The sequence below is a fragment of the Bos taurus genome, chromosome 4 (assembly GCF_002263795.3).
Source record: "Bos taurus isolate L1 Dominette 01449 registration number 42190680 breed Hereford chromosome 4, ARS-UCD2.0, whole genome shotgun sequence".
Classification (NCBI taxonomy): Eukaryota; Metazoa; Chordata; class Mammalia; order Artiodactyla; family Bovidae; genus Bos; species Bos taurus.
The window spans coordinates 113,903,502-113,927,465 of NC_037331.1; the positions used below are offsets into that span (position 1 = coordinate 113,903,502).

General features: G+C 46.9%; 2 protein-coding genes across 9 annotated transcripts in view; one reads left to right on the top strand and one right to left on the bottom strand.

The window, feature by feature from the left end:
* The window catches only part of NUB1 (negative regulator of ubiquitin like proteins 1), a 36,780-nt gene extending 12,925 nt beyond the window's left edge, over window positions 1–23,855 (top strand). Inside the window, exons 5-15 of one of the 2 annotated variants that reach the window (XM_059885521.1) lie at window positions 452–522; window positions 3,300–3,482; window positions 3,673–3,764; window positions 4,935–5,041; window positions 10,023–10,209; window positions 11,028–11,135; window positions 11,693–11,845; window positions 19,384–19,530; window positions 21,144–21,239; window positions 21,855–22,032; window positions 22,234–23,855. In XM_059885521.1, coding sequence (XP_059741504.1) covers window positions 452–522; window positions 3,300–3,482; window positions 3,673–3,764; window positions 4,935–5,041; window positions 10,023–10,209; window positions 11,028–11,135; window positions 11,693–11,845; window positions 19,384–19,530; window positions 21,144–21,239; window positions 21,855–22,032; window positions 22,234–22,412 — 1,501 coding nt within the window. In that variant the 3' untranslated portion in view covers window positions 22,413–23,855. The remainder of the gene's footprint in view (window positions 1–451; window positions 523–3,299; window positions 3,483–3,672; window positions 3,765–4,934; window positions 5,042–10,022; window positions 10,210–11,027; window positions 11,136–11,692; window positions 11,846–19,383; window positions 19,531–21,143; window positions 21,240–21,854; window positions 22,033–22,233) is intronic. The other variant, NM_001080906.1, reaches the window with a different exon arrangement.
* WDR86 (WD repeat domain 86) overlaps window positions 11,845–23,964 on the bottom strand; it is a 40,897-nt gene continuing 28,777 nt past the window's right edge. For 2 of the 7 annotated variants that reach the window (XM_024990395.2, XM_024990387.2), the window contains one exon: window positions 11,845–12,230. In XM_024990395.2, the coding sequence (XP_024846163.1) occupies window positions 12,213–12,230 (18 nt within the window). In that variant the 3' untranslated portion in view covers window positions 11,845–12,212. Of the gene's footprint in view, window positions 12,231–19,033; window positions 20,518–23,964 lie in introns of those variants that run through there. The other 5 variants (XM_024990394.2, XM_024990388.2, XR_009494111.1 and 2 more) reach the window with 4 other exon arrangements.

A 23,964-nucleotide genomic window follows, 5' to 3' on the forward strand; every position in this document is an offset into this window, starting at 1 on the left:
TTTTCCACATTTTCTTCTTTGGTCTGTATCAGGGCTGTTAGAGCTGGGTTCAGGAAACCTCGTCCACTCAGCACATAGTGAGTGGAAGATTGTATGAACAACTGCCCCGTTAGGGGCTCCTGCAGGGAGACCACAGGAGGTGTCGGGGATGGGTATTCTCTCCTGCAGCTAGGGCCCTCCTGTTCAAACGGATACACAGCACCCATGGTCTGTGCTTCACGAGGAACCAAGCAGTAAAACAGATAGTTTACAAAAGGATATGGTCTCTGACACAGTTTCAAATAGCCATCTAGTAAGCTCGCTCTATCTGAAGTAATGTTTGTGCATCAGAAATTTGTAATACAGGGTGTTTCTGAGAAGAATGTCTAAAATAGCTGTCACGGTAAAAATCTGTTTAGTGGATAATACATAACAAATTGGGTTATCTATAGTTCTCTGGTTTATTTTACAGAATAGCGGAAACCTTTGGATTTCAAGAAAATTACATCAAAATTGTCATAAATAAGAAACAACTTCAACTAGGTATGTTACAGCACAGTATGCAGAATTTTTAAAATCAAGTTACTAGAGAAATACTGACTTTGTATCTTTTTCCTCTTCACTCTTCCTCTATTCAAAACTTTGGGGTGGCTTTATCATATGTATAACTAAAAGCCAGTTATTTTAGAGTTTGATGCTCAGTGGAGGTCTGATGGGATGCTGCAGGATGGGAGTCAGGGTGTGCTGCAAGGGAGATGGCACTTCTCTCCGTCTGAGTGAGCACGGCAGGGGCTGCGGCGGGGAGCGCTCCCGCAGAGAGCCTCAGGCAGAGCTCTGTCGTGTGAGGGATTGGAGAGGTCTGGCGAATCTGAGTGTGGACGGTGAGGAGAAGCTAGTGCTTCTTAAGGATGGAGAGCAGGCAGAGGCCACGTGGTAAAGCCAGTAGTGGTGGTGCTTAACCCAGGGTGATTTTGCCACGCAGGGGACATTGGCAATGTCTGGAGACAGCTGGTGCTAGTGGTAAAGAATCTGCCCGCCAGTGCCAGTGCAGGAGATGTCAGAGACACAGGTTTGATCCCTGGGTCAGGAAGATCCATGGAGAAGGAAATGGCAGCCCACTCCAGTACTCTTGCCTGGAGAATTCCATGGACAGAGGAACCTGGTGGGCTACAGTCCATAGAGTCACAAAGAGTCAGACAGGACTGAGCAACTTAGCACACACGCATAGAGACATTTTTGGTTGTCATGACTTGGTAGCAGGGGGCCAGAGGAGGCTGTGCTCCTAACAGTTAATGGGAGGAGACTAGGGATGGTGCTGAACATCAAGGCGCAGAAGAGCTCTTATACAGGGACTTCCCTAGTGGTCCAGTGGCTGAGACTCTGCGCTTCCCATGCGGGGCCCTGAGTTCAGTGCCTGATCAGGGAACTAGACCCCACATGCCACAGCTGAGAGTTTATATGCCACAGCTAAGACCCGGCACAGCTAATAAATAAATGAAAATAAGTATTAAAAGACTTATCCAGCTCACAATGCCATAGTACAGCTGAGAAAGCCTGGGTTCGAATCTCATTCATATTTGCGTTTCTAGGTAGGGGGAAAGCCATTGATGCTGGGGAGTGACCCACAATTATATTTGTGTTTCAGAGGCCACTTTGGCTGCAGTAGGGCAGTGGATATGAAGGGGACGTGAATGGACTGGGGAGTCCAGTTAGCTTCTGGAGCAGTTCAGGCAGGTGCTGTGTCTGTTTGGTTTCCAGTAAGTTCCCGTGGCCTCCAGAGAGAGGTGCACATCCCAGCCTGGTTGGAATGCGGCCTCCCCAGCCCAGCCCCGGTCTTTCTTTCCAGCACTCCTGCCGGCCGTGCCTGTGGCCTGCTTTAGGGGGCATTTCATGGCGTCTCGCCTCTGTGTTGGTTGTGTGTGGCATCCTTCGTTGTGCAGAAATCTTCGATTCTGATGTTATCAAATCCAGCAGTTTTTCGCCTTGTTGTTGGCGTTTTAAGGAGTTCTTTCTCCAACCGCAGGACCACATGGATAGTCTTCTACAGTTTCTTATATGAAGTCTTTATCTATTCAGAGTCCCTCTCTATATGTAAAAGCTAGATTCCAGCTTTAGTTTTCTCCCGATAGTGAAAGTGAAGTTGCTCAGTTGTGTCTGACTCTTTGCGACCCCATGGACAGTAGCCTACCAGGTTCTACCGTCCATGGGATTTTCCAGGCAGGAATACTGGAGTGGGTTGCCCCTACTAAACGTGTCTTCAGTAAACACGCTCACTTTTTGGTGTCCCCTTATTAGGGCCGTGTTTCTGTACTTTCTGCTCTTTTCATTTACCTGTAGCTTTGTTCCTGAGCCAGAACCATAGAGTTGTTTGTGTGTTTTTAATTATTGTGGCTTTAGTTTTAAAATCTAGTAAGATGAGTACCACTCATGGCTCTTCTTTATCAAGGTAGCTTGGCTGCTGATGGATCTTTATTTTTCAGCATAAATGTTAGAATGGTTGTTGAGTTTCTAAATACATATATGTATGTTTGTATGCATGTGTATATGTATGTCTATGAAGGTATGTTCAATTAGAGTTTTCCAGAAATGTTCAAATTTATGTTTGTAGTTCATAATATTACTTCGTTATTTTATAATGTTTCTGATCTGTATTTACACTTTTTCATTTTATTTGCATTTTGACTTTGTTTTTATTAGGTTTGTATGTTTGATTAACTTTTTTCATAGAGCCAGCTTTTGATTTTGTTAGTATTCTCCTTCATTCTGTTTCATTGACTTTCCACCTCTGTCTTTACTCCTATCTTGTGTCTGAGAACATGGACAATAAGTGGTTTATTCAGGGCCACAGGGTTAAGAAGGGATGGAACCCAAGGTATTTGTTTTTACCACTTCAGTAAATCCCCTCTCCCAGTGTGCTCCTGCACTCTGGCTCCTGGCCCATGGCTGAGAACTGGATTATGCCTCTAGCTGGAGGTAGGAGAATTCACCTGCAGGACTTCCTCATTTTCCTCTTGTGTTGCCTAGCAGAGTGCTCTCTCTAGAGTAGATTCTCAGACAGTGATTGCTTTGACTTGATTTTAGGATGAGAATAAAGAATATTGAAAAGGATTAATATAGTCAGCTCATTTCACTGACTGATTTTAACCCATGCTTAACAGTTAATGCAATTAAACAACCAGATTTAAACACACTCTTAGCAGTCGTGGCATGGTGGTTTGCAAGGGCTAATGCAAGCTGGAGAATTCCATGTGACAGAGAAGATGCCCTGTTACCCAGGGCACTTCCTGACTCTTTATAACATGCGTTTCTGATTGTGACAGGGGAAACGCTTAAGGAGCAGGGAGTGACCCACAATGTGAAAGCTATGGTTCTGGAACTAAAACAGTCTGAAGAAGACGTGAGAAAAAACGTCCAGGTTGAAGAAGAAAAGCGCAATGAAGCCAAGCTAGAAGAAAAAAGAATTCAGAGGACTAAAAGAGGACTGGAGATCCTTGCGGAGAGAGGTGCACAGAGCTTCAGACTTTTCTGCTCAAGTCCTCGAAGGGGGCGGCGAGAATGGGCTGGGCTCGGGAGTGGAGAGTTGGGGGTATCACAGTTCTCATTGGCCTTTCTTTCCCAACAGTCTCACATTTTTTATGCCCCCATCACTGCTTTTAACCTTGAACTAATGGAGTCACTCTTGGCTTTTTGCAGCTGAGATGGTGGTGGATCCAGAAGCCACACCATACTTAGACATAGCTAACCAGACAGGCAGATCAATCAGAATCCCTCCATCAGAAAGAAAGGTAAGTTCTGTAAGAAACGTGTGGCTTGCTCTTTGATTTGCTGTCAGAACAGAAGTGGATTCTACCTATTTTGTCTTGGAATGTTACATAAAGGACTAGGAACAGCTTTCTGTCTCCAGCTGATAAACAAGAGAATATCACCTACGACCCTGCTGGCCCACCCGGTGAGTTCAGTGCGGAATGGCAGGACCTCCCTGTCCTGGAGCAGTGGCTTCCTGTGGCAGTGCTTGTCCTGGTGCAGTCCATCTTCCTCGAGGCCACATGCCCTAGGGGGTGGATCAGAATGGCAGCGGGGGCTGCCCTCTGGCCCTGCAGCCCCGCTCTCTAATTGGAGTGAGGGGACGCGGCTTTACCTTGGAGCGTTTCCAGGGGGGTCTTTCTAGCCACCTCTGCAACGTGGCCCGTGAGATCAGTCTCTGAGCTGGAATCCAGTAGCTTCTTACATGAAAAGCTTTAGTGGCTGTGGGTCATGTTGATTTTAATTTTTTGGTCTTTAAAGGACATTTTTGAGTAGGTTTCACTGTATGGGTTACATTGTTTAAAGTTAAATTTTAATAAGAGAACTTTGTAACTCTCAGTTGATTTTTTTATGGTAATTATTTTCCCACTGTAAGTATTGTATTCTCATATTAATAATATTTAGATCTTTGTGGAAAACATTAACAATATATAAGAATTCAAATCTAAAAATATTAATGAATGTTAAGGAAATTTGAATCGTCTTACAAAAATTGTTTCAGAAATGCTACAGTTGACAGATTCGTCAGAGAAAAACCCAGTTAGGAATAGAAAGTGAAATGAATGAATGAATGTTTCTAAAAAGGGTACAGTCGTCACTGGCTTCTTTAAAATACGTTTAGTCTTATGGATATACTAGAAGTAGACCCAGATCAGCAGATACTAAAATAAACGGATGCAAACAAAGGGACGGGCACATTAAGTGTCCCTCAAAGGGACAGACTCACTAAATGGAGTTCTTGTTTCAGTGTTTAAATGAGATGAAGCTTTAATTCTGTTTTCCTTAATTTTGACTTTTAGATTTCGTTGTGATCTTGGGTTGGTTTGTTTGTTTTCACGTTCTTTTATTTCTTTAGACTTAATATGCTTTTAATATAATTTGTTTTCTTATAATTTAAAGTGATGTTTTTTTAAACCCTTATTTTTCCCTAGGCCCTTATGTTAGCTATGGGATATCATGAGAAGGGCAGAGCTTTCCTGAAAAGAAAGGAACATGGAATAGCCTTGCCATGTCTGTTGGACGCTGACAGATATTTCTGGTAGGCACTTTTGTCCCTGGTGGGGTCCAGTTTGGAGGAGGGCGGCAGTCACACACAGCACCTTCCCCAGCCCTGTGCGCCCCAGACTTCAGGCTTCCCCCGAGATGGTTCATGTCAAAGGATAGTTATGATGTAGACTGACCGGTGAACTCTTTCTCCCCAGTGTATTTCTAATTGATCGCTAAAGAGTTTTATAAACTTATTGCGCTAATTTTTTTTTTACAACAAGCACGTAGGATTTCATGTCTGTTTCTTATGATGCGTTGCCCACCTGAACTACAACTGACTCTGCAGTCCCCATCAGCTTTTCGCCTGATGGTTTTGGTATACACGTTGGTGATCATTCTCCAAATCCATTGTTTCATAGGGGCTCAGAATAATGATAGCTCGTTATTCCTTCTGTGTTTATTGCTGGAATTCATTTGAAAAAGACTTTCCCTCATCAGTCGCTTGGTTCTCCTGAGGTACAGTTTGTACAGAAAGACAGAACAAAATGCTTGGTTCTTTCTCCTTATTTTCTTGTTGTCAGAATAAATGAGTGGCTTCCCTAGCATCTTCTAAAGATGACATCACTGGTGAGGCTTCCTTGCCTTTTTTTTTTTTTTTTTTAAGTGTCAATATGCGCTCATGGCTCAGTGCTTGTGGTGGCCATCTTCAGTGGGCAGGTGGTCCTGCAGCCCTTTGCCCTGATGCGGTGGCCTTTGTACTCTCTCTTGTCCAAAGCTGGTCCAGACTCACCCTGGCTGTTTCCTGCCCCAGCACTTTCTCTGGTGCCTCTTAATGGGAAATGATACTGAGACGCTATGATCCAGGCAGATGAAACATTTGAGAGATAGACTTGATGTGTGCAGTGGTCAAAAGGTAATGGCTTTAGTGGTATTTTCTTTTCCATTTTGAGAAATTCCCAATATATACAGTGTACTTCAACAAGATAAATGGTATTTTTAGTTTGCCAGCTGTACAAGTAGCACCTTGCGTTTTAAGTGAACCAGCTTAAACATAGGCAGAAAGGGGGATTTATTTTCTAAAATATTTGGGAGGCAGGGAAGTAACCAGAACAGGGCCTTGGTGCCTCTGCCGTTTTCTTCTCCTGCCTCCAGGCAGTGCAGGCTGTAAGTTAGTCATTAAATTCAGATACGTTTTTTATTTCCTTCCACAGTTGTTTCTAACTTTTTGTTATGGAAAATCTCAAACATACATAATAATAGCGACTAATATAATGAGTCCCATAGACTTTGCATTCATCTTCAGCAGTTATCAAGACACGGTCGATCTTAATGTGTCTGTATGGGCCTTTCTGTTTTGTTTTTAACCCTGGAAAAACCCTTGAAATCATTTTCAGGTCTCAGGGAACCCTTGAAAAACAATAACAACTCTCTTTTCAGTTCACAGTACATTCACATGTTCAGTGAGAAGTAGATATAGTAACCCAATAATAAGTATCGGTGCCCTTTTAAGTAGAAAATGTTGTTTTTCTGGGGAATCTGTTTATTCAGGCCAGCTTACTAGCATACTTCCTGTGCGAGTTCCCTCTCTTCGTCAAAGGGATCCACTCGTAACCAAGGCAGCGTGGAGACGGAAGAGACGTCCTGTCTGCTTTCCCCCGTGACGTCTTCCTCCCTTCTCCAAGTAGCTCGAGTTCTCTCCCAGCTCTCTGTTGCACATCTCAGGGTGTGGTGCGTAGCAGGCCTGAGAGCAGCTTCTCTCCCATTTTCAACTAGAAAGGGGAGTTCTGCTCTTGGCCAGGGTGGAGTGACCGGGACTGGGTTTCCTCTCCCCTGCCTCAACTGAGACACGGGGCAAACTGTATACAAACAGTGGTTTTCTGGCGATGCAGGACAGTGGTCCCTGAGGTGGGGAAACAAACGCGGGGGAGCCTGTGGATGGTTTCAGCTCACTGCCTGGCATTCCTAGACCTCAGCGTGGGAAGGAGAAACCTACTAAGGGCCTCCCTTTCTCCCCCGAGTGCACGAGCTGGAGCTCAGGGAGGAGGGAGCTGCCTGAGGGACAGCATGGTGAGTGCAGAGGGCACCCCAGGGCTCTGCCATCCCCCCACAGAGAATTCAGTGGGGCGTGGCAGCAGAAGGAGGACTTGTTTCACCCTCCAGACTGCTCTGGTCCCACCTAACAAGGCATCACACCACCACCTTAGATGACGTTTTAACTGCATCCTGAGCAACGATTCACTGTACTTACTAGCTCAGACAGTAGAGCATCTGCCTGCAATGCAGGAGACCTGGGTTCAATCCCTGGGTCGGGAAGATCCCCTGGAGAAGGAAATGGCAACCCACTCCAGTATTTTTGCCTGGAGAATTCCATGGAGAGATGAGCCTAGTGGGCTATAGTCCATGGGGTCGCAAAGGTCAGACATGACTGAGCGACTAACACACACACACTGAACCCAAGCACAAGAAATACAAAAAAAAACTGCACACAATCCAGTTCCTTGCTGCCAGTAACAAAACTATAAATGACTTTTTAGCCAACTTTCCTTTTTTTAAAGAAAGCAGATACTAAGCTACCCTGGTGGCTCATATGGTAAAGAATCCACCTGCAATTCGGAAGACCCAGGTCCAATCCCTGGGTCAGGAAGATCCCCTGGAGAAGGGCGTGGCTACCCACTCCAGTATTCTTGCCTGGGGAGCATTCTAGCCTGGGGAATCCCATGGACAGAGGAGCCTGGTGGCCTGCGGTCCGTGGGGTCACAAAGAGACAGACGCGACTGAGCGACTAACATTGTCACTTTCAAGCTTTAGCTCACCTTTCTTGAAATTAATATCTCATGTAAAAATGTGAAACTTTTAAGGGAAATATAGTAGATTTCTATTAAATAACTGACTTAAGCCCAAATGTGATTTAATTTTTCTAAAGTGAGGCTCAGTATATTTTATTTAAATCAATGTTATACATTGACTTTAATGTTTTTAACATGAAAATTTGTTGGCTATCGACTTAAGGCTACTAAAGCAAAATCAATAAAACATACTCTAAGACCTAATTTTATATCAAGGCATTACATTTCTGAGTGACATGATCAAGTTCAAATGTAGTCCTAACAATTCCAAAATTATTATATAAGGTGATATCATCTCTTATCATAAGGCTGCCATGTGAATAAAATGCGTTATTTTTTTAAAACTGAAAGAATGAAGTGACCTTCTTCACATGAGTCCTGTGCCTGTGTTTTGGTTTTGGTTTTGGCTGCATACACACTCTGTCCTGGGTAGACTTGTATGGGCGATTTTATTTTTAACTGAAAGGAGGGAGGCACTTTCTGTCCTTGTTCTCGGTGTGTTACACGAGTGAGCCTCTTCACACAGGTGGGACTTGGAGAGCCATGCTGAATGCCAGCTGCTTTCCTGAGGACGGCGGGGTAGGCTGTCCCAGAAATGCAAGGTGTCTATAGGTAGATCAGTCAGTCTCACCTGGAGTGGAAAGTTACACCACTCAGGGCCCATGAACTTCTTCCTCTCCCCTCAATGTCAAGTTCTCAGGCGAAGCAGAGACTTGGAGAAGGTGCCCCTCACCTGGTCAAACAGCTGTGTGTGTGCGCGTGTGTGTAAAAGATAGTGTGTATGTTACAGAACATTCACAAAGATGAAATGATCCAGCAAAGCAACCACAAGTAAATAGGAAAATCCTGCCCTGAGCAGTTATTCTTATGCCCTAATGGATTCTCCAGTGTGTACCCTGGCATGTGAGCATTCCGCTTAGGAGACTAATGCTTTTTTTTTTAAAGTGTAAATGACAGAGCGCTTTTGTTTTTTTATTTTTCCCAAGCAGATTTTGATGGGCAAGATGTGAAACAGTTTGATTTTTAGTAGGAGACCAGCAGAAACAGACGAGATCTCGTTTGTGGATGTGTCGTGCATGGTTCCATGTTTTACTTTCCTGCCGAAGGGGGTTCAAGCTTGAGATCTAGATTGCACTATGAATTTCTAACATAATCACAGCTGGAAGTCAGGTGGTCTCAAAGTCCATCTGTGTGAGCCCTCCGTCGTCTCGCCTGCCTGCTGCTTGTATCTGGTTCAGCACTGGGCCCCAAGATCAGCTAGGCATTCAGAGCCTGGCGTTTTTCTGCATTGCTTTCCTCCCACCTTAATGTCACCGGACATGAATGTCTTTGCCAATCTTCATCAGTTGAGGCATTCACATAAAGGGAGAATTTTCTTTTGGTGTCCTTTTTAAAGCCTTGATTCTCACTTTGGCTGTGTATTAGAGTCACTTAGGGGGATTTGGGCTTCCCTGGTGGCTCAGTGGTAAAGAACCCACTTGCCAACGCAGGAGACAGGAGGTGCAAGTTCAGTCTGTGGCTCGGGAAGATCCCCTGGAGAAAGGGAATGGCAACCCACTCCAGCATTCTTGCCTGGGAAATCCCATGGACAAGGGAGCCTGGTGGGCTACAGTCCAGGGGCTCACACAGAGTGGACACAACTGAGCAACCAAACAACAACAGGAGGAGGATTTTAGAAACACAGCATCCAGGCCCCACCTCCAGAGCTTCTGTTACAATTGCTCTGGTGGGGTCCCAGCATCCGTTTGTTGTTTTTTTTTAAGACAAAAACAAACGGAAAAGGAAACAAAACCTCCTCACATCCTGGTAATTCTAATTTGCAGTCAGAGTTGGAAACCACTGCTTTAAAGCATGGTCTCCCCATGTTTGCTGAGGAGTACCGACCCAATGGCCCCAATTTCCGCTTCCCGCCAGGCCTCTTTCCCCACATAGCAAGGGTGTGTGTGTCCGTCTGTCCTCTCCCCCTCCCAAGGCAGATGATGTTGAGCTTCTGTTTCTGAACCCTCACTGCTTTCTTTCCTCATTGGAAGAATTCAGATTATACGTAGGGTTCCCTTCAAAAACATTGGGATCTCTGTCTTAGTCTTTGGAAATACACCAACAACCAGAGGAAAAAAATTCCAGTAATTCACAAAAAAGGCTTTGTCAAGCTACTCACCAGTGACGCCACGTCCTGTCTCTTGGCAGCGAGTGCTGCACAGAGCTGCTGGACACGGTGGACAACTACGCGGTGCTCCAGCTGGACATAGTGTGGTGCTACTTCCGCCTGGGCCAGCTGGAGTGCCTGGACGACGCCGAGAAGAAGCTGAAGCTGGCCCAGGAGTGCTTCAGAAAGTGTTACGGGGAAAATCACCAGAGGCTGCTGCACATAAAAGTACGTTGCTGTCGCCCGTTGTAGGTATTGCTGAGCCCTTTTCTAGAACCTGAGTTTATTCCTGCTAAAGTGTTTAGACTGCTGCCAAAGGAGATTCAGTGATAGTACTTTGCAGTGAGCTCTTTTATTTTTGTATCGTTTGGCCATGCCACGGGGGCATATGGGATCTTAATTCCCCAACCAGGGATCCATCCCATGCCCCTTGCATTGGCAGCACAGTGTCCTAACCAGTAGGAGTCCAGGGAAGTCCCCTTAAGCTATATTTTAAGGGGATTGATAAACATTTTAAAAGTTAGCCTATGCCTTTGATGTGTGCAGCATTTAGCCCAGAAGTGACAGTTTTCTAGGCACACAACCCCATGGATCACCCTGACCGAGAGAGCTGGTGGCTGTATTAAGTAGAATTTTATGAAAGATTTAAATGCAGAAAACAAACACTTTGAACAGGATCAGCTCATGTGAGTGAGTCACGGCTCCAGAGCTGGGCTTTACAATAAGGACTTTTCTCAGGTGATTTCCACGGGTCATCAGAATTCTGCTTGGGAATCACAGGGCAACACAAGATACTCCTAGTTTGGGATTTTGCATACTTCATCCTGCCCAGTGGGGTCCCGGCCTGGGTGCCTGGAGATAGGGGTTCTGTTTGGGACAATTAGTGCCGTTGTCCCCTGCGAGCTTTACTTCTGCATCATCAGCAGGGAAGATAGAAACAGTTTAGTCACGCCATTTGCCCCTGTAGAGAGGAAGGGAATTATAAATGTATTATAGACCTATAATGAAAAATTAGATTTATAATTTTTTTCTCCCAATAATTTTAGGGAAATTGTGGAAAAGAGAAAGTCCTGTTTTTAAGACTTTACTTGCTTCAAGGCATCCGAAATTATCACAGTGGAAATGGTGAGGAGGCTTATGAAAATCTCAACAAGGTAAGAGAAGAGGCTCCGAAGTCGGAGCCGCCTTCCCCTGCGCTGTGTTTTGTGGTGTGTGCTTCCCTCTCCTGCACGTCTGCCGTGAACATATTTGAGTGCAGGCAGGATGCTGTAATAAGGAAAGCTTACGGAGGCAGTGGCTTTTACTGGCTCCAAGTTACCAGCCCTCATCTGGCTGAGCGGGTTGGGTGGCTCCTGTCAGAGCCTCTTCCGGCCAGCAGAGGGCGCAGGAGAGTCCAGGGCGAGCCAAGGCCGTTGGCTGCCCCCAGCTCCACTTCAGGGGACTTCATTACCAGAAAAAGAGGAGGAAACGGATCCCAGCCCCTCCCACGGTCCTTGGCCTATTTTCTCCTGTTACCCTGCATGGAAGTCCCGTGAGCAGAGAGGGTGTTGTCTGTTTGCACTCTCAGTGGTTGACATTGGTCACGTTTAGAGTTTTTATCTAAACCGTAATTCACATTGGGTACAGCCCAGTTTCCTTTAAGTGTTAGCTTTGTGTTCAGCTTTAATGTTGCTCATGGTTACACGATCCTTGTATTTTTCTCTGTCCGTAGGCACGTCAACTCTTCAAAGAGCTATATATTGATCCATCCAAAGTTCACAATCTGATGCAGTTGGGATTTAGTGCCCAGGAAGCTCGGCTTGGCCTGAGGGCGTGTGATGGGAACGTGGACCACGCGGCTGTCCACATTGCCAACCGCAGAGAGGTACGTAACGTGGTCTTGGCAGCGCTTAGTGAGGCCTGTGCCTTTGAGTGGGTGCGACCCCTCAGTGCCTTAGCTCTCGGGTATGACAGAATAGAGACAGACAGCTCCATAGCAGGCATTATTAGCAATGGAGTCCTTATCTCTGCAGACTGGGAAGTCAGGAGAAAAATTTGTCTTTTTTCTTGCATCAGTTTTCAGACAGTACAGTTTCCTTCGTTTTACTCTTGCTGTGGTGGCAGATCACTCATAACTATAGTCTTAATGACTATAGTCAAGCAATCTTCTCTCTCTCTCTCTTTTTCTCATAGTGTATTTCTGGAAACCATTTTAAAGGGGGCTGTGTTTTCCATGGGGTCATTGTTACAGTTCAGGATGTCATTCTTGCCTAGAAAAATGAGTCAAATCATACGAGCAATTAACAATATGTTATAAAAGCAAAGATTCAAAATTATAATTTAAAACAGAAATAAGTACAGTTTTAAAAAAGAAATTTTAGGATTTGGGAAGTTGGAAGGATTTTTACTATGTCTAATATGCTGGTTTTACAAATGAGGAAAACAGGCTCAGGGGTGGACTTTTCTGGGGTCATGGGTCACGTCATTAGCAAAACCTAAACTGAGGCTTTTTTTTTCTCCTGTACTTTCTAATTCCCATATGAGAACAGCATTTGAGTTTTTACAGAAGGTTCTGAAAAGCCAAGAGACAAAAGGTGGTAAAAGTTACCACTTCATTTCCTAACTTTTTATAAGAAGCAAAAACAAGTTTTTTTTTTTTTAAATAGTGGTGTCCTATCGGATGTACATTTAATGAATTAAACTATAAGCTCTTGGAGAAGATAAAAACAATGGTATAAATATGTAACAGTTGACCTTGCTCGCTCTTCCACCCATTGACTGTGTAGTTAGAATGCTTTTGGGTTCAGGCAACAAATTTAGACTGGCTTAAACACCCAGTGAAGAGGGTGCAGGAGAAGCGTACTGGCCTGCTTAAATGTGAAAGCCAGAGGCGGGCTGGGTTTCAGGTTAGTTTTAGGGGTGCTTCACCCTGTCCTGAGTTCTGGTTTCTGTCTCTCCACCTCCTCCGTGTTAGCAGGGTCATTCCATCACAGCAAGAGCAGCTCCCAGGGCCCTCAGAGACCTGAGCTGCTCACTGATTGGCCGCCCTGGAGCCAGTTGCCGTGGCCAGGGTTATGCCAAGGCCTGAGTGGTTTGCACCTGTCTCCCTCACTTAGGTGCGTCAGGGCCTCCCTGGGGAGCTGGTCAGCCTCCCACACCCTTGGGTGCGCTAGGGTAGCTGGTGGGAAGAGTAGCTCTGAGGCCCATGGAATGTGAGCTCCAGTGAACCTGCCATCCTCTCGGCTCCTGAAGCTCTGAGTTTGAGCACCTCACTGAGTTGAGGGTGATATACGATGCCTAGAAGTTTGCTTTCTTGCGCTTCGTGGCCCTGAGCTCAGGCCAGCTTCTCATCTGGCAGAAGCAACAGACTAATGAAACCGAGGTCACTTACAGCACTGACGTGTTAAAGGCTTGTGAGAGGCAGTGTGGCAGCCTTCCTAAGAGATGTGCACTCGTTTGCCTGGACGTAGCCGTGACTGGAGAAGGGAATGGCAAACCACTTCAGTATTCTTGCCTTGAGAACCCCATGAACAGTATGAAAAGGCAAAATGATAGGATGCTGAAAGAAGAACTCCCAGGGTCAGTAGGTGCCCAATATGCTACTGGAGATCAGTGGAGAAGTAACTCCAGAAAGAATGAAGAGATGGAGCCAAAGCAAAAACAATACCCAGTTGTGGATGTGACTGATGATAGAAGCAAGGTCTGATGCTGTAAAGAGCAATATTGCATAGGAACCTGGAATGTTGGGTCCATGAATCAAGGCAAATTGGAAGTGGTCAAAGAGGAGATGGCAAGAGTGAACATCGACATTCGAGGAATCAGCAAACTAAGATGGACTGGAATGGGTGAATTTAACTCAGATGACCATTATATCTACTACTGTAGGCAGGAATCCCTTAGAAGAAATGGAGTAGCCCTCATAGTCAACAAAAGAGTCCGAAATGCAGTACTTGGATGCAATCTCAAAAATGACAATGATCTCTGTTCATTTCCAAGGCAAACCATTCAGTATCATGGTAATCCAAGCCTATGCCCCAACCAGTAACGCTGAAGAAGCTGAAGTTGAATGGTTCTACAAAGACCTACAAGACCTTTTAGAACTAACACCCAAAAAAGATGTCCTTTTCATTATAGGGGACTGGAATGCAAAAGTAGGAAGTCAAGAAACACCTGGAATAACAGGCAAATTTGGCCTTGGAATACGAAATGAAGCAGGGCAAAGAGTTTTGCCAAGAGAATGCACTGGTCATAGCAAACACCCTCTTCCAACAACACAAGATTCTACACATGGACATCACCAGATGGTCAACACTGAAATCAGATTGATTATATTCTTTGCAGCCAAAGATGGAGAAGCTCTATACAGTCAGCAAAAACAAGACTGGGAGCTGACTGTGGCTCAGATCATGAACTGCTTATTGCCAAATTCAGACTGAAATTGAAGAAAGTAGGGAAAACCACTAGACCATTCAGGTATGACCTAAATCAAATCCCTTATGATTATACAGTGGAAGTGAGAAATAGATTTAAGGGCCTAGATCTAATAGATAGAGTGCTTGATGAACTATGGATGGAGGTTTGTGACACTGTACAGGAGACGGGGATCAAGACCATCCCCATGGAAAAGAAATGCAAAAAAGCAAAATGGCTGTCTGGGGAGGCCTTACAAATAGCTGTGAAAAGAAGAGAAGCAAAAAGCAAAGGAGAAAAGGAAAGATAGAAGTATCTGAATGCAGAGTTCCAAAGAATAGCAAGGAGAGATAAGAAAGCCTTCCTTAGCAATCAAAGCAAAGAAATAGAGGAAAACAACAGAATGGGAAACACTAGAGATCTCTTCAAGAAAATTAGAGATACCAAGGGAACATTTCATGCAAAGATGGGCTCGATAAAGGACAGAAATGGTATGGCCCTAACAGAAGCAGAAGATATTAGGAAGAGGTGGCAAGAATACACAGAAGAACTGTACAAAAAAGATCTTCACTACCTAGATAATCACGATTGTTGGGGGCCAGAGTGAGGTACTCCGCCCATGGCGAAGGTCATGAGGAAGGAAGCTCGACATACGCAAAGGCGGGATCGAGCCTCAGGAGTCCCCCTGGAAATCCTCGAGCGTCTACCCCCATAACCAGAGCCTGCCTACTTTACTACTTTGTGCTCTTACCTACACCTCTGACTTTACGGGGGGCTGTCCCCCACCACCTCTTTCGGAGAAGGAGTTAACCTAGAGCTCCAGTCAATAAAAACTCTTGGGTGTGACAAGAGTGTTTTAACCTACAAACTCCTCTGAAGGTTCTCTAGCCTGCCTGACAGGCTCGTCCGGCCACATGTGATTGCTCACAGCCTCCCAACCGTGAGAGGCACGAGATGCTTTAAACCCTCTAAAAACAGGTTGTTTAGAGAAGTTAGAAAACTATTAGTATAAGTATAGTGGGCTAATTAGAAATTGTGTTGGTGAAGGGTTTTTCATTTGTTGAGCCAATGTTTGTTGCTAAGTCTCCATATCCCCTGCCCTTACACACATTAATGAATATATATAGAATTAACCTTTGATATTAATCACGTTAGACCTTGGGCTAAGTAAATTCTTTCCTTAACTAAAACCCACTACACCCTCACCCTGTAGGAATGTAACTTTATTTGGGTGGCGTCTGTTTTGAGAATAATCAGCCCTGGAGAAATAAGTGTCCTGATTGACTGACCGCTGTCACAAGGAGAGGGTCATAAATTGTCAGCAGGCCCCCCTGGCCAGAAGATGATGTAACACCCCTAAGACCTCTGTATACATTTGTCTGAAGCACCTGACTTTAATAAAAGTCAGGACTGCTGTCCCCACGTGACTTTTGTATAACATCTCAGTGTATAAAAACAGACTCTGGAAAATAAAGAATTGGGATCAGTTTCTCGAAATACTGGTCTCCCCATGTCGCGTTCTCTCTCACTCTGGTTGAGTCTCCATCTGGAGCGCGGAACCCACCATGCTTACTAATTATGCCTGGGCTTCTAAGATCCGACCGGGGAGGCCTCAGTGTCTCCTCTCCTTCAGGAGAACGGAAGGACGCCTGCGGCCTACGTAAGTGGTGCAAACTTCTTGTCTTGAAGTTTTATTGGTCTCCCGCGTAAACCAAGCTATTCAGCCTCTCTTCTCCACTGAATTTCCTCACTGAGCTATCCTTATTTCAACCGCTTTTCTCCACTAAATTTCCTCACTGAGCTATCCTTATTTCAGCCTCTTTTCTCCACTGAATTTTCCTACTGAGCTATCCTCATCCTATTACTGTTTATATCTTTGATAAAATATTTAAATAAATAGGTCGCCGACGCCGTCCCCGCTTCGAATACCCTGGATCAGCCGGGGCAGGACCCCGGCACACGATGGTGTGATCACTGACCTAGAGCCAGACATCCTGGAATGTGGAGTCAAGTGGGCCTTAGAAAACATCACTATGAACAAAGCTAGTGGAGGTGATGGAATTCCAGTTGAGCTATTTCAAATCCTGAAAGATGATGCTGTGGAAGTGCTGCACTTTACCGTGTCTCCAGAATATTGCACTGCAATACTCATTGTCATTTCCTTGGTTTATTTTCCTAATCCTAGTGTAAGGAGGAATAGCGTGTATCTCACTATGAACAAAGCTAGTGGAGGTGATAGAATTCCAGTTGAGCTATTCCAAATCCTGAAAGATGATGCTGTGAAAGTGCTGCATTCAGTATGCCAGCAAATTTGGAAAACTCAGCAGTGGCCACAGGACTGGAAAAGGTCAGTTTTCATTCCAATCCCAAAGAAAGGCAATGCCAAAGAATGCTCAAACTACTGCACAATTGCACTCATCTCACACGCTAGTAAAGTAATGCTTAAAATTCTCCAAGCCAGGCTTCAGCAATACATGAACCGTGAACTTCCTGATGTTCAAGCTGGTTTTAGAAAAGGCAGAGGAACCAGAGATCAAATTGCCAACATCCGTTGGATCATGGAAAAAGCAAGAGAGTTCCAGAAAAACATCTATTTCTGCTTTATTGACTATGCCAAAGCCTTTGACTGTGTGGATCACAATAAACTGTGGAAAACTCTGAAAGAGATGGGAATACTAGACCACCTGATCTGCCTCTTGAGAAATCTGTATGCAGGTCAGGAAGCAACAGTTAGAACTGGACATGGAACAACAGACTGGTTCCAAATAGGAAAAGGAGTTTGTCAAGGCTGTATATTGTCACCCTGTTTATTTAACTTATATGCAGAGTACTTCATGAGAAATGCTGGACTGGAAGAAGCACAAGCTGGAATCAAGATTGCTGGGAGAAATATCAATAACCTCAGATATGCAGATGACACCACCCTGATGGCAGAAAGTGAAGAGGAACTAAAAAGCCTCTTGATGAAAGTGAAAGTGGAGAGTGAAAAAGTTGGCTTAAAGCTCAACATTCAGAAAATGAAGATCATAGCATCCGGTCCCATCACTTCATGGGAAATAGATGGGGAAACAGTGGAAACAGTGTCAGACTTTATTTTTCTGGGCTCCAAAATCACTACAGATGGTGACTGCAGCCATGAAATTAAAAGACGCTTACTCCTTGGAAGGAAGGTTATGACCAACCTAGATAGCATATTCAAAAGCAGAGACATTACTTTGCCAACAAAGGTCCGTCTAGTCAAGGCTATGGTTTTTCCTGTGGTCATGTATGGATGTGAGAGTTGGACTGTGAAGAAGGCTGAGCGTGGAAGAATTGATGGTTTTGAACTGTGGTGTTGGAGAAGACTCTTGAGAGTCCCTTGGACTGCAAGGAGATCCAACCAGTCCATTCTGAAGGAGATCAGCCCTGGGATTTCTTTGGAAGGAATGATGCTAAAGCTGAAACTCCAGTACTTTGGCCACCTCATGCGAAGAGTTGATTCATTGGAAAAGACTCTGATGCTGGGAGGGATTGGGGGCAGGAGGAGAAGGGGACGACAGAGGATGAGATCGCTGGATGGCATCACTGACTTGATGGACGTGAGTCTGAGTGAACTCCGGGAGCTGGTGATGGACAGGGAGGCCTGGCGTGCTGTGATTCATGGGGTCGCAAAGAGTTGGACACGACTGAGCGACTGATCTGATCTGATCTGATCTGTGTGGTTAAAAGAGAACTGACATAGACATTTGTGACTAAGGGAAAAGTCTCCTTTGAGGCCCCAGCTTTGTGTCAGCTCTGAGAGAACGGAGGCCCGAGGCCCGTGTCTGCTGGCTGGCTGGCAGCATCTTCCTCTGCTTAAAGATTCTTCATGCTTCTTAGCCTTTGAAATATAAATGGAAGAAGCTGGAATTGAAAGCAGAGGATGAAACAGGGTAAAGGCATTTAACACGGTGTGTGTGTGTGAATGCAAGTTGAAATGTAAGCAATAAGAATACTTCTGCTGGCCTGGGTGGGATTTGTGGGGAAGCAGGAGAGGTCAGCTTGGAGGTGGAGCTGGGGTCTGGGAGCCGGGCTGCCTCTTTGGGTTCAAGGGGGGGCCACTGCGGGTTCTGAGTAGGTGCGGGAGCTGACGGGCCTGTGCAGAAGGCCTTGGAGTGGGGAGATGGCCTGGGAGGCATTAGAGGATGTGGTAGGGGTGCGGACACCGTCCGGGTGCATTGGGGCGCTGGGCTGCAGAGCTGTGGGGCTGTCTTGGCCCGGTTGTTCACAGGCAGGTTCTCTGGTGCCGTAAACAGGAGCATACAGGCGGGGGTGGTCTTCATCTCTGGAAACGTTTGGGGCAGTCACTCCATCCTCCTGGTCCTGCTGCCAGCTGGGAATGCTTGGTTTGGGGCGAGGATTCCCTTCTTTTCCTGAGCGGTGAAGCTGTGCTCCTGCTCTGAGAATGTAGAAGGGACCCTTGTGCTTGGGCTGAGCCGTGGAGGTAGGAACAGATACATCAGAGGAGAAAAGGCTGTTTTTTCTGCTGTCCTCCCCGCGTTGGGCCAAGGACTGACCACGTCTAGAATGTACAAGAGGCCGTCTCCCAGCTCTGTGGTCAGTGATGACCTTGACTGGGTCACCGAGCTGTCTTGAGAGATTTCTGTCTTCTCATTGGCAAAATGATGAGGCTGGATTCAATTAGTGGTTTTCGAACTCATTTTATTTTTTTTAAGCAGCAGAAATCCTTTTCAGATGACACTTGTGGGAATTCCCTGGCAGTCCACTGGTTAGAACTCTGCACTTCCACTGCCAATGCTGGGTTCAGTCCCTGGTCGAGGAGCTAAGATCCCACAAGCCCCACAGTTTGGCCAAAAAAATAAATACATGGGAAAAAAAATTTTTTTTTTTTAAATACATGCAAAAAAATAAAGTGACACTTGTTTTCAAAACAAGCTCAGAATTCTCCTAATTAGGACTGAGGTGGGAAGAGGAGACGACACTGATCTACAAAATTGCAATCCTTAACTCAGTGACTTTGCTGTTTTCCTCAAGGAACTGGACCAAATAAAGAAGGAGGAAAGAGAGAAGAAAAAACGCCGCCTGGAGAACATTAACCATTTGAAAGGAATGGGCTACTCCATGCGAGCAGCCAGGCAGGCACTCCATCAGGCCGCCGGGAACCTGGAGGAGGCCCTGAAGGTAACGCTCCCTGGCCTCGGGCCTCTCAGAGCAGCCTGGCTCCCGGCCCAGGTGCCCTCTCCTCCACTTTCTCATCTGAGCGGCTCTCTGGTCCTTCATGGCACCAGGAGCCCCACTGCTGTGGTCTGGCTCCTCCTCATTCCTGCTTTGGATCCAAGGGTCAGAGGTCTCGCTCTCGCACCCAGTGGCCGAGCCGGAACGGTGCCCCCCACCCAGCTGGGGGCATGTCCCTGATGCGGCAGGCTTCCCAGGGCGAGGACTCGGGGGAGGCTTCTGGTTGCAACAGGAGGAGCTTCACAGTAACATGGAAGGAGAGAAAGGTGGTTGACGTTTCAGTGTAGTTTTTTTGACTTAAAATGTTTTATTTGAATATCTAATTTTATTATGTAGTCAGTAGTACATGTTGGCAATGGGGCCTTTTAAAGAAATCCTCAGCAATGACTCAGAAGCTTGGGGTCCAGATGAGTGGTATAACTCTGCCTGGGTCCATATCCTTCCTGATGTGTGTTCACGGAGCAGACGAGTACTTAATGAGGGCAGGCACTGTGCTGATTCTAAACAGGCAAAGTGGGGTGAAGCCCCTGCCTGCCCTCGGGGAGCCCACAGATGGGTGGAGAGCACAGTGGGATCAGAGCAATCGTGTGGGACCCCAAGCATCTTGGGGGAGCAGGACTGCAGGCTGGGTGGTGGGGATCACGGGAGGGGGCCCAGCAGATGAAGGAGAAGTGGGGGCAGCTTGAAGTGCTGAAGCACTTTCATTTCTCTGACTTCTCAGAGAAATAAAAAATATAGTCAGTTCAGTCCACTTGCTCAGTCGCGTCTGACTCTTGCGACCCCATGGACTGCAGCACGCCAGGCCTCCCTGTCCATCACCAACTCCCAGAGCTTACTCATGTCCATCGAGTCGGTGATGCCATCCGACCGTCTCATCCTCTCTCGTCCCCTTCTCCTCCTGCCTTCAATCTTTCCCAGGATCAGGGTCTTTTCCTTTAATTACACAAATAGGGCAAAAATACATTTGATGAATGTATAACTATTTAGGTTAAAAGGGAAATTCCCCAAAAGAGCTTTACGAGGTTGAGAGTAAGTATCATGTGACAGAAATCCAGGTCTGAAGACCTCTGCTCTTGTCCGTGACATTTTAAACCTACAGCATGTCACCTTCTAGAGAGAAATGACCTCAGCAGGCTACCCTGGGCTGCTTTGGTAGCTTTCTGTTTGTAGCTTTTTACGGCCTTGTCATCCCTAAGGCTAGTAAGCTCTAACAAAATGTCTCTTTCTGTTTGGGATCCTCCTGCCCTCTCTCTCAAACCCTTTCCTGCTTCCTCAGATGAGACCTTTTTGCCTGAATAATCCTGTCCATCCTTCAGACCTCGACTCAGACGGGCCCCTTGGCAGGAGCCTCTCTGCACAGCAGCCTCCTCCCCAGCCCCGCCTGGTCGCAGGTCCCTTTGCTCTCCCACAGCACCCTTGGCCTCGCTCACCACACTTTCCTGCACCTGTCTGTGCGTGCTACAGCTGTGTCTGCTCAGCACGTAACGGGCACGCAGTCTGCGCCCGAGGGACTGAGCAGACATTAGTGATGAGCAAAGGGTATTCCTGTGTGTTTTTAGATTCTTCTCCATAATCCTCAGCTGTGGTGGTTAAATGATTCAGCTCCGGAAAGCAACAACCGTCAACAAAGTCCGTCTCAGGAAAAGATTGACCAAGTAAGTGAAGGTGTACCGTGCCCCCTCCGCAGGTGCCACCTCGCGTGGGCCTGGCTGGGGTGACAAGGTTGGTGGCCCGGCAGGGCCGAGTCCTTGGCTCCTGCGGCTCCAGGTGTGACCAGGCCCACCCCAAGGAAGCAGAGCACGGCATTCCCTTCAGAGTAGGACACCCAGGAAGCAACACGAAGGCGTTCTTCGGCTTTCTCCTCTGCTGTACACACGCCTCTTTGTGCGTTGACCCGTCTCTGACCGCCCATCTCCCTGCCTGTGACCTGCGAGGGTGTCACTGTGGTGACTGTCTGGTTTGGCCTGCCGGCAACACTTAACCAGCGAGCTGGTCACTAGGCAGACGGACAGCACATCCTCTGGCTTGAGCTGGCTGCGTTTCCGAGGTGACTGCCCCGACACAGTTGGCCCAGCTCCCCCTCCTTCCTTCCCAAGCTTCCCCATGCGCCCATTAGCACAGGAAGCCAGTGGTCCAGGCGTGCAGTGGGTTTTAAACTTCTCCCCCCATACCCTCTCCACCAGGATCAGACTCCCCTGGCCCCGCATGGGGGGCGCATCCGCTCTGTGCGGTGGGCCCTCTGCAGAGCCGCCTCCTCCCTGTTCCCCCAGCTGGTATACATGGGCTTCGATGCAGTCGCGGCCAAGGCGGCCCTGAGGGTGTTCAGGGATAACGTCCAGCTGGCGGCACAGACCCTGGTCCACAATGGAGGGAGACTTCCTCCCGACCTGCAGCTCTCGGCAGAAGACTCTTCGTCCACGCCGTCCACATCCCCGTCCGACTCTGCAGGTGGGTCTGGGGTCTCGGGGCACCAAGTGGGAGCCGGCGGGTGGAGGGGGTGCCTCGTCGGGGCCTGAGCAGGGCGTCCCCAGACGCCCGCCCCGTGTGCCGCTCGGCACTGTGGCCAGTGAAGGCAAAGCTGAGGGTCAGCTCAGTCTCTCCATGGACGCTCCTTTCTCTTCTCCCTGAGCCCACACTTCTTTACTGCAGGCACCTCTAGTGCCTCAACAGATGAAGACATGGAGACAGAGGCTGTCAATGAGATCCTGGAAGACATCCCAGAACATGAAGAAGACTACCTTGACTCAACTCTGGAAGACGAGGAGATTATTATTGCAGAGTACTTATCCTATGTAGAGAACATAAAGTCGGCAGCAAAGAAGAACTAAGCGATGAACAGAAATAACTTAAGTTTCTGCTTATAAATATTCTATCGTTTTGAAGGTGTAATGCAGATCTTCTTCTTCCTTTTTACTGATTTTGCTGCAGAGTGCTGCTTTCTCGGGTGTAGGAGGGGCAGGTAGGGAACAGGGATGTAGAGAGTGAGAGACGGGGTGGGACAGGGTGCCGGTCCCCAGGGGTGGCCTTGGGAACTGAGCCGCCTCTGGCCTGACCTTGCTGTCGCCCGCTGCCTTCAGGTTCTGCGGCCTGAGCGCCACCCTCCCTGCTCGTGTGGCTCCCGGGGAGGGCTGCAGGAAGAGCGGCTGGGGAGGGGGAGGTGGACATGTCTCCCGCTCTTCCCCTCGCCCTGCGCTTCTGCCCTCTGGAACCCACTGCTTGGTCGTCTCCTCCGTCCCACAACACAGCCCTGCCTCCTGCTTCACCCTCTGCCGCTTCCTGAACGTGTCCCTTAGATCCTCAACTGTTTCAAGCGCTTTGGGGGCCTTTTAGAGACAAGGCATCAGCTATAGCAGCCACACCAGACCGTGACAGAGGCCTTCAGCCTGAAACAGCAGTGGTTTTTGTGCTTAGCCTAGTTAAGTAGAAGTTCCCCAGTGGCTCAGACGGTAAAGAGTCTGCCTGCAATATGGGAGACCTAGGTTCAATCCCTGGGTTGGGAAAATCCCCTGGAGAAGGGCATGGCAACCCACTCCACTAGTCTTGCCCAGAGAATTCCATGAACAGAGGAGCCTGGCAGGCTACATACAGTCCGTGGGGTCACAAAGAGTTGGACACGACGAGCAACTAACACTTAGCAAAGTAGGCACTTGAAATTCTGGGTGGAAATTCAGAATGTATATATATTCAGAATTCTTCTTTACAGATATAAAATCTTTTTATTAAACAGGAAAGTCTTAAATGCCAACCAAAGCAACTTACTTTTAATTAGCTTCTCAGATGCAGCACTGTCATAGTAAATCCATTGCTGGCTGAGATGCCTATGAGAGATTTAAAATCTATTTTCTCCATGTCTTTGTGGGGGGGCTGGGTATAATACAGAAGACTCTTTCTAAAGGTATGTAGTTACTAGCCTCCTAACTGCTCAAGTAACCGTTCTGAGTTGACCATGCCTTCCTCTGTAAACGTGTTATTAAATGAAGACCCTCTGCAGCACCAGGACACAGCCGGGAGAAGCCTGTGTGGAAAGAAACGCACGCCAGGTGTGTGCCCAAGACTTCCTGGCTGGTTGGAAGCTCCGCGACTGAGGGCAGATGGGTCACACAGTTGCCGTTGAGGGGCTGGCTGAAGTGCTTCTGCCGTGTCAGAAATCGTAAAGCTTGGACAGCAGGCTAGTGTGAACGGGTGGAAATCCTTTCTTGTCATTCTTTCAAAAATGGATGCTACAGGTGAAAATAAAAGACGGAAGATACATTCCAAAATTGTCAGCCTAACTTTGCGGTAAGTTACTCAAATTCCCAAACTGAGTAATGACAATATCCGGGTGATCTAGAGCTCCATTTAGGTTTGAGATGTCAGCTTCCATTGACTTCCCATGAGGAT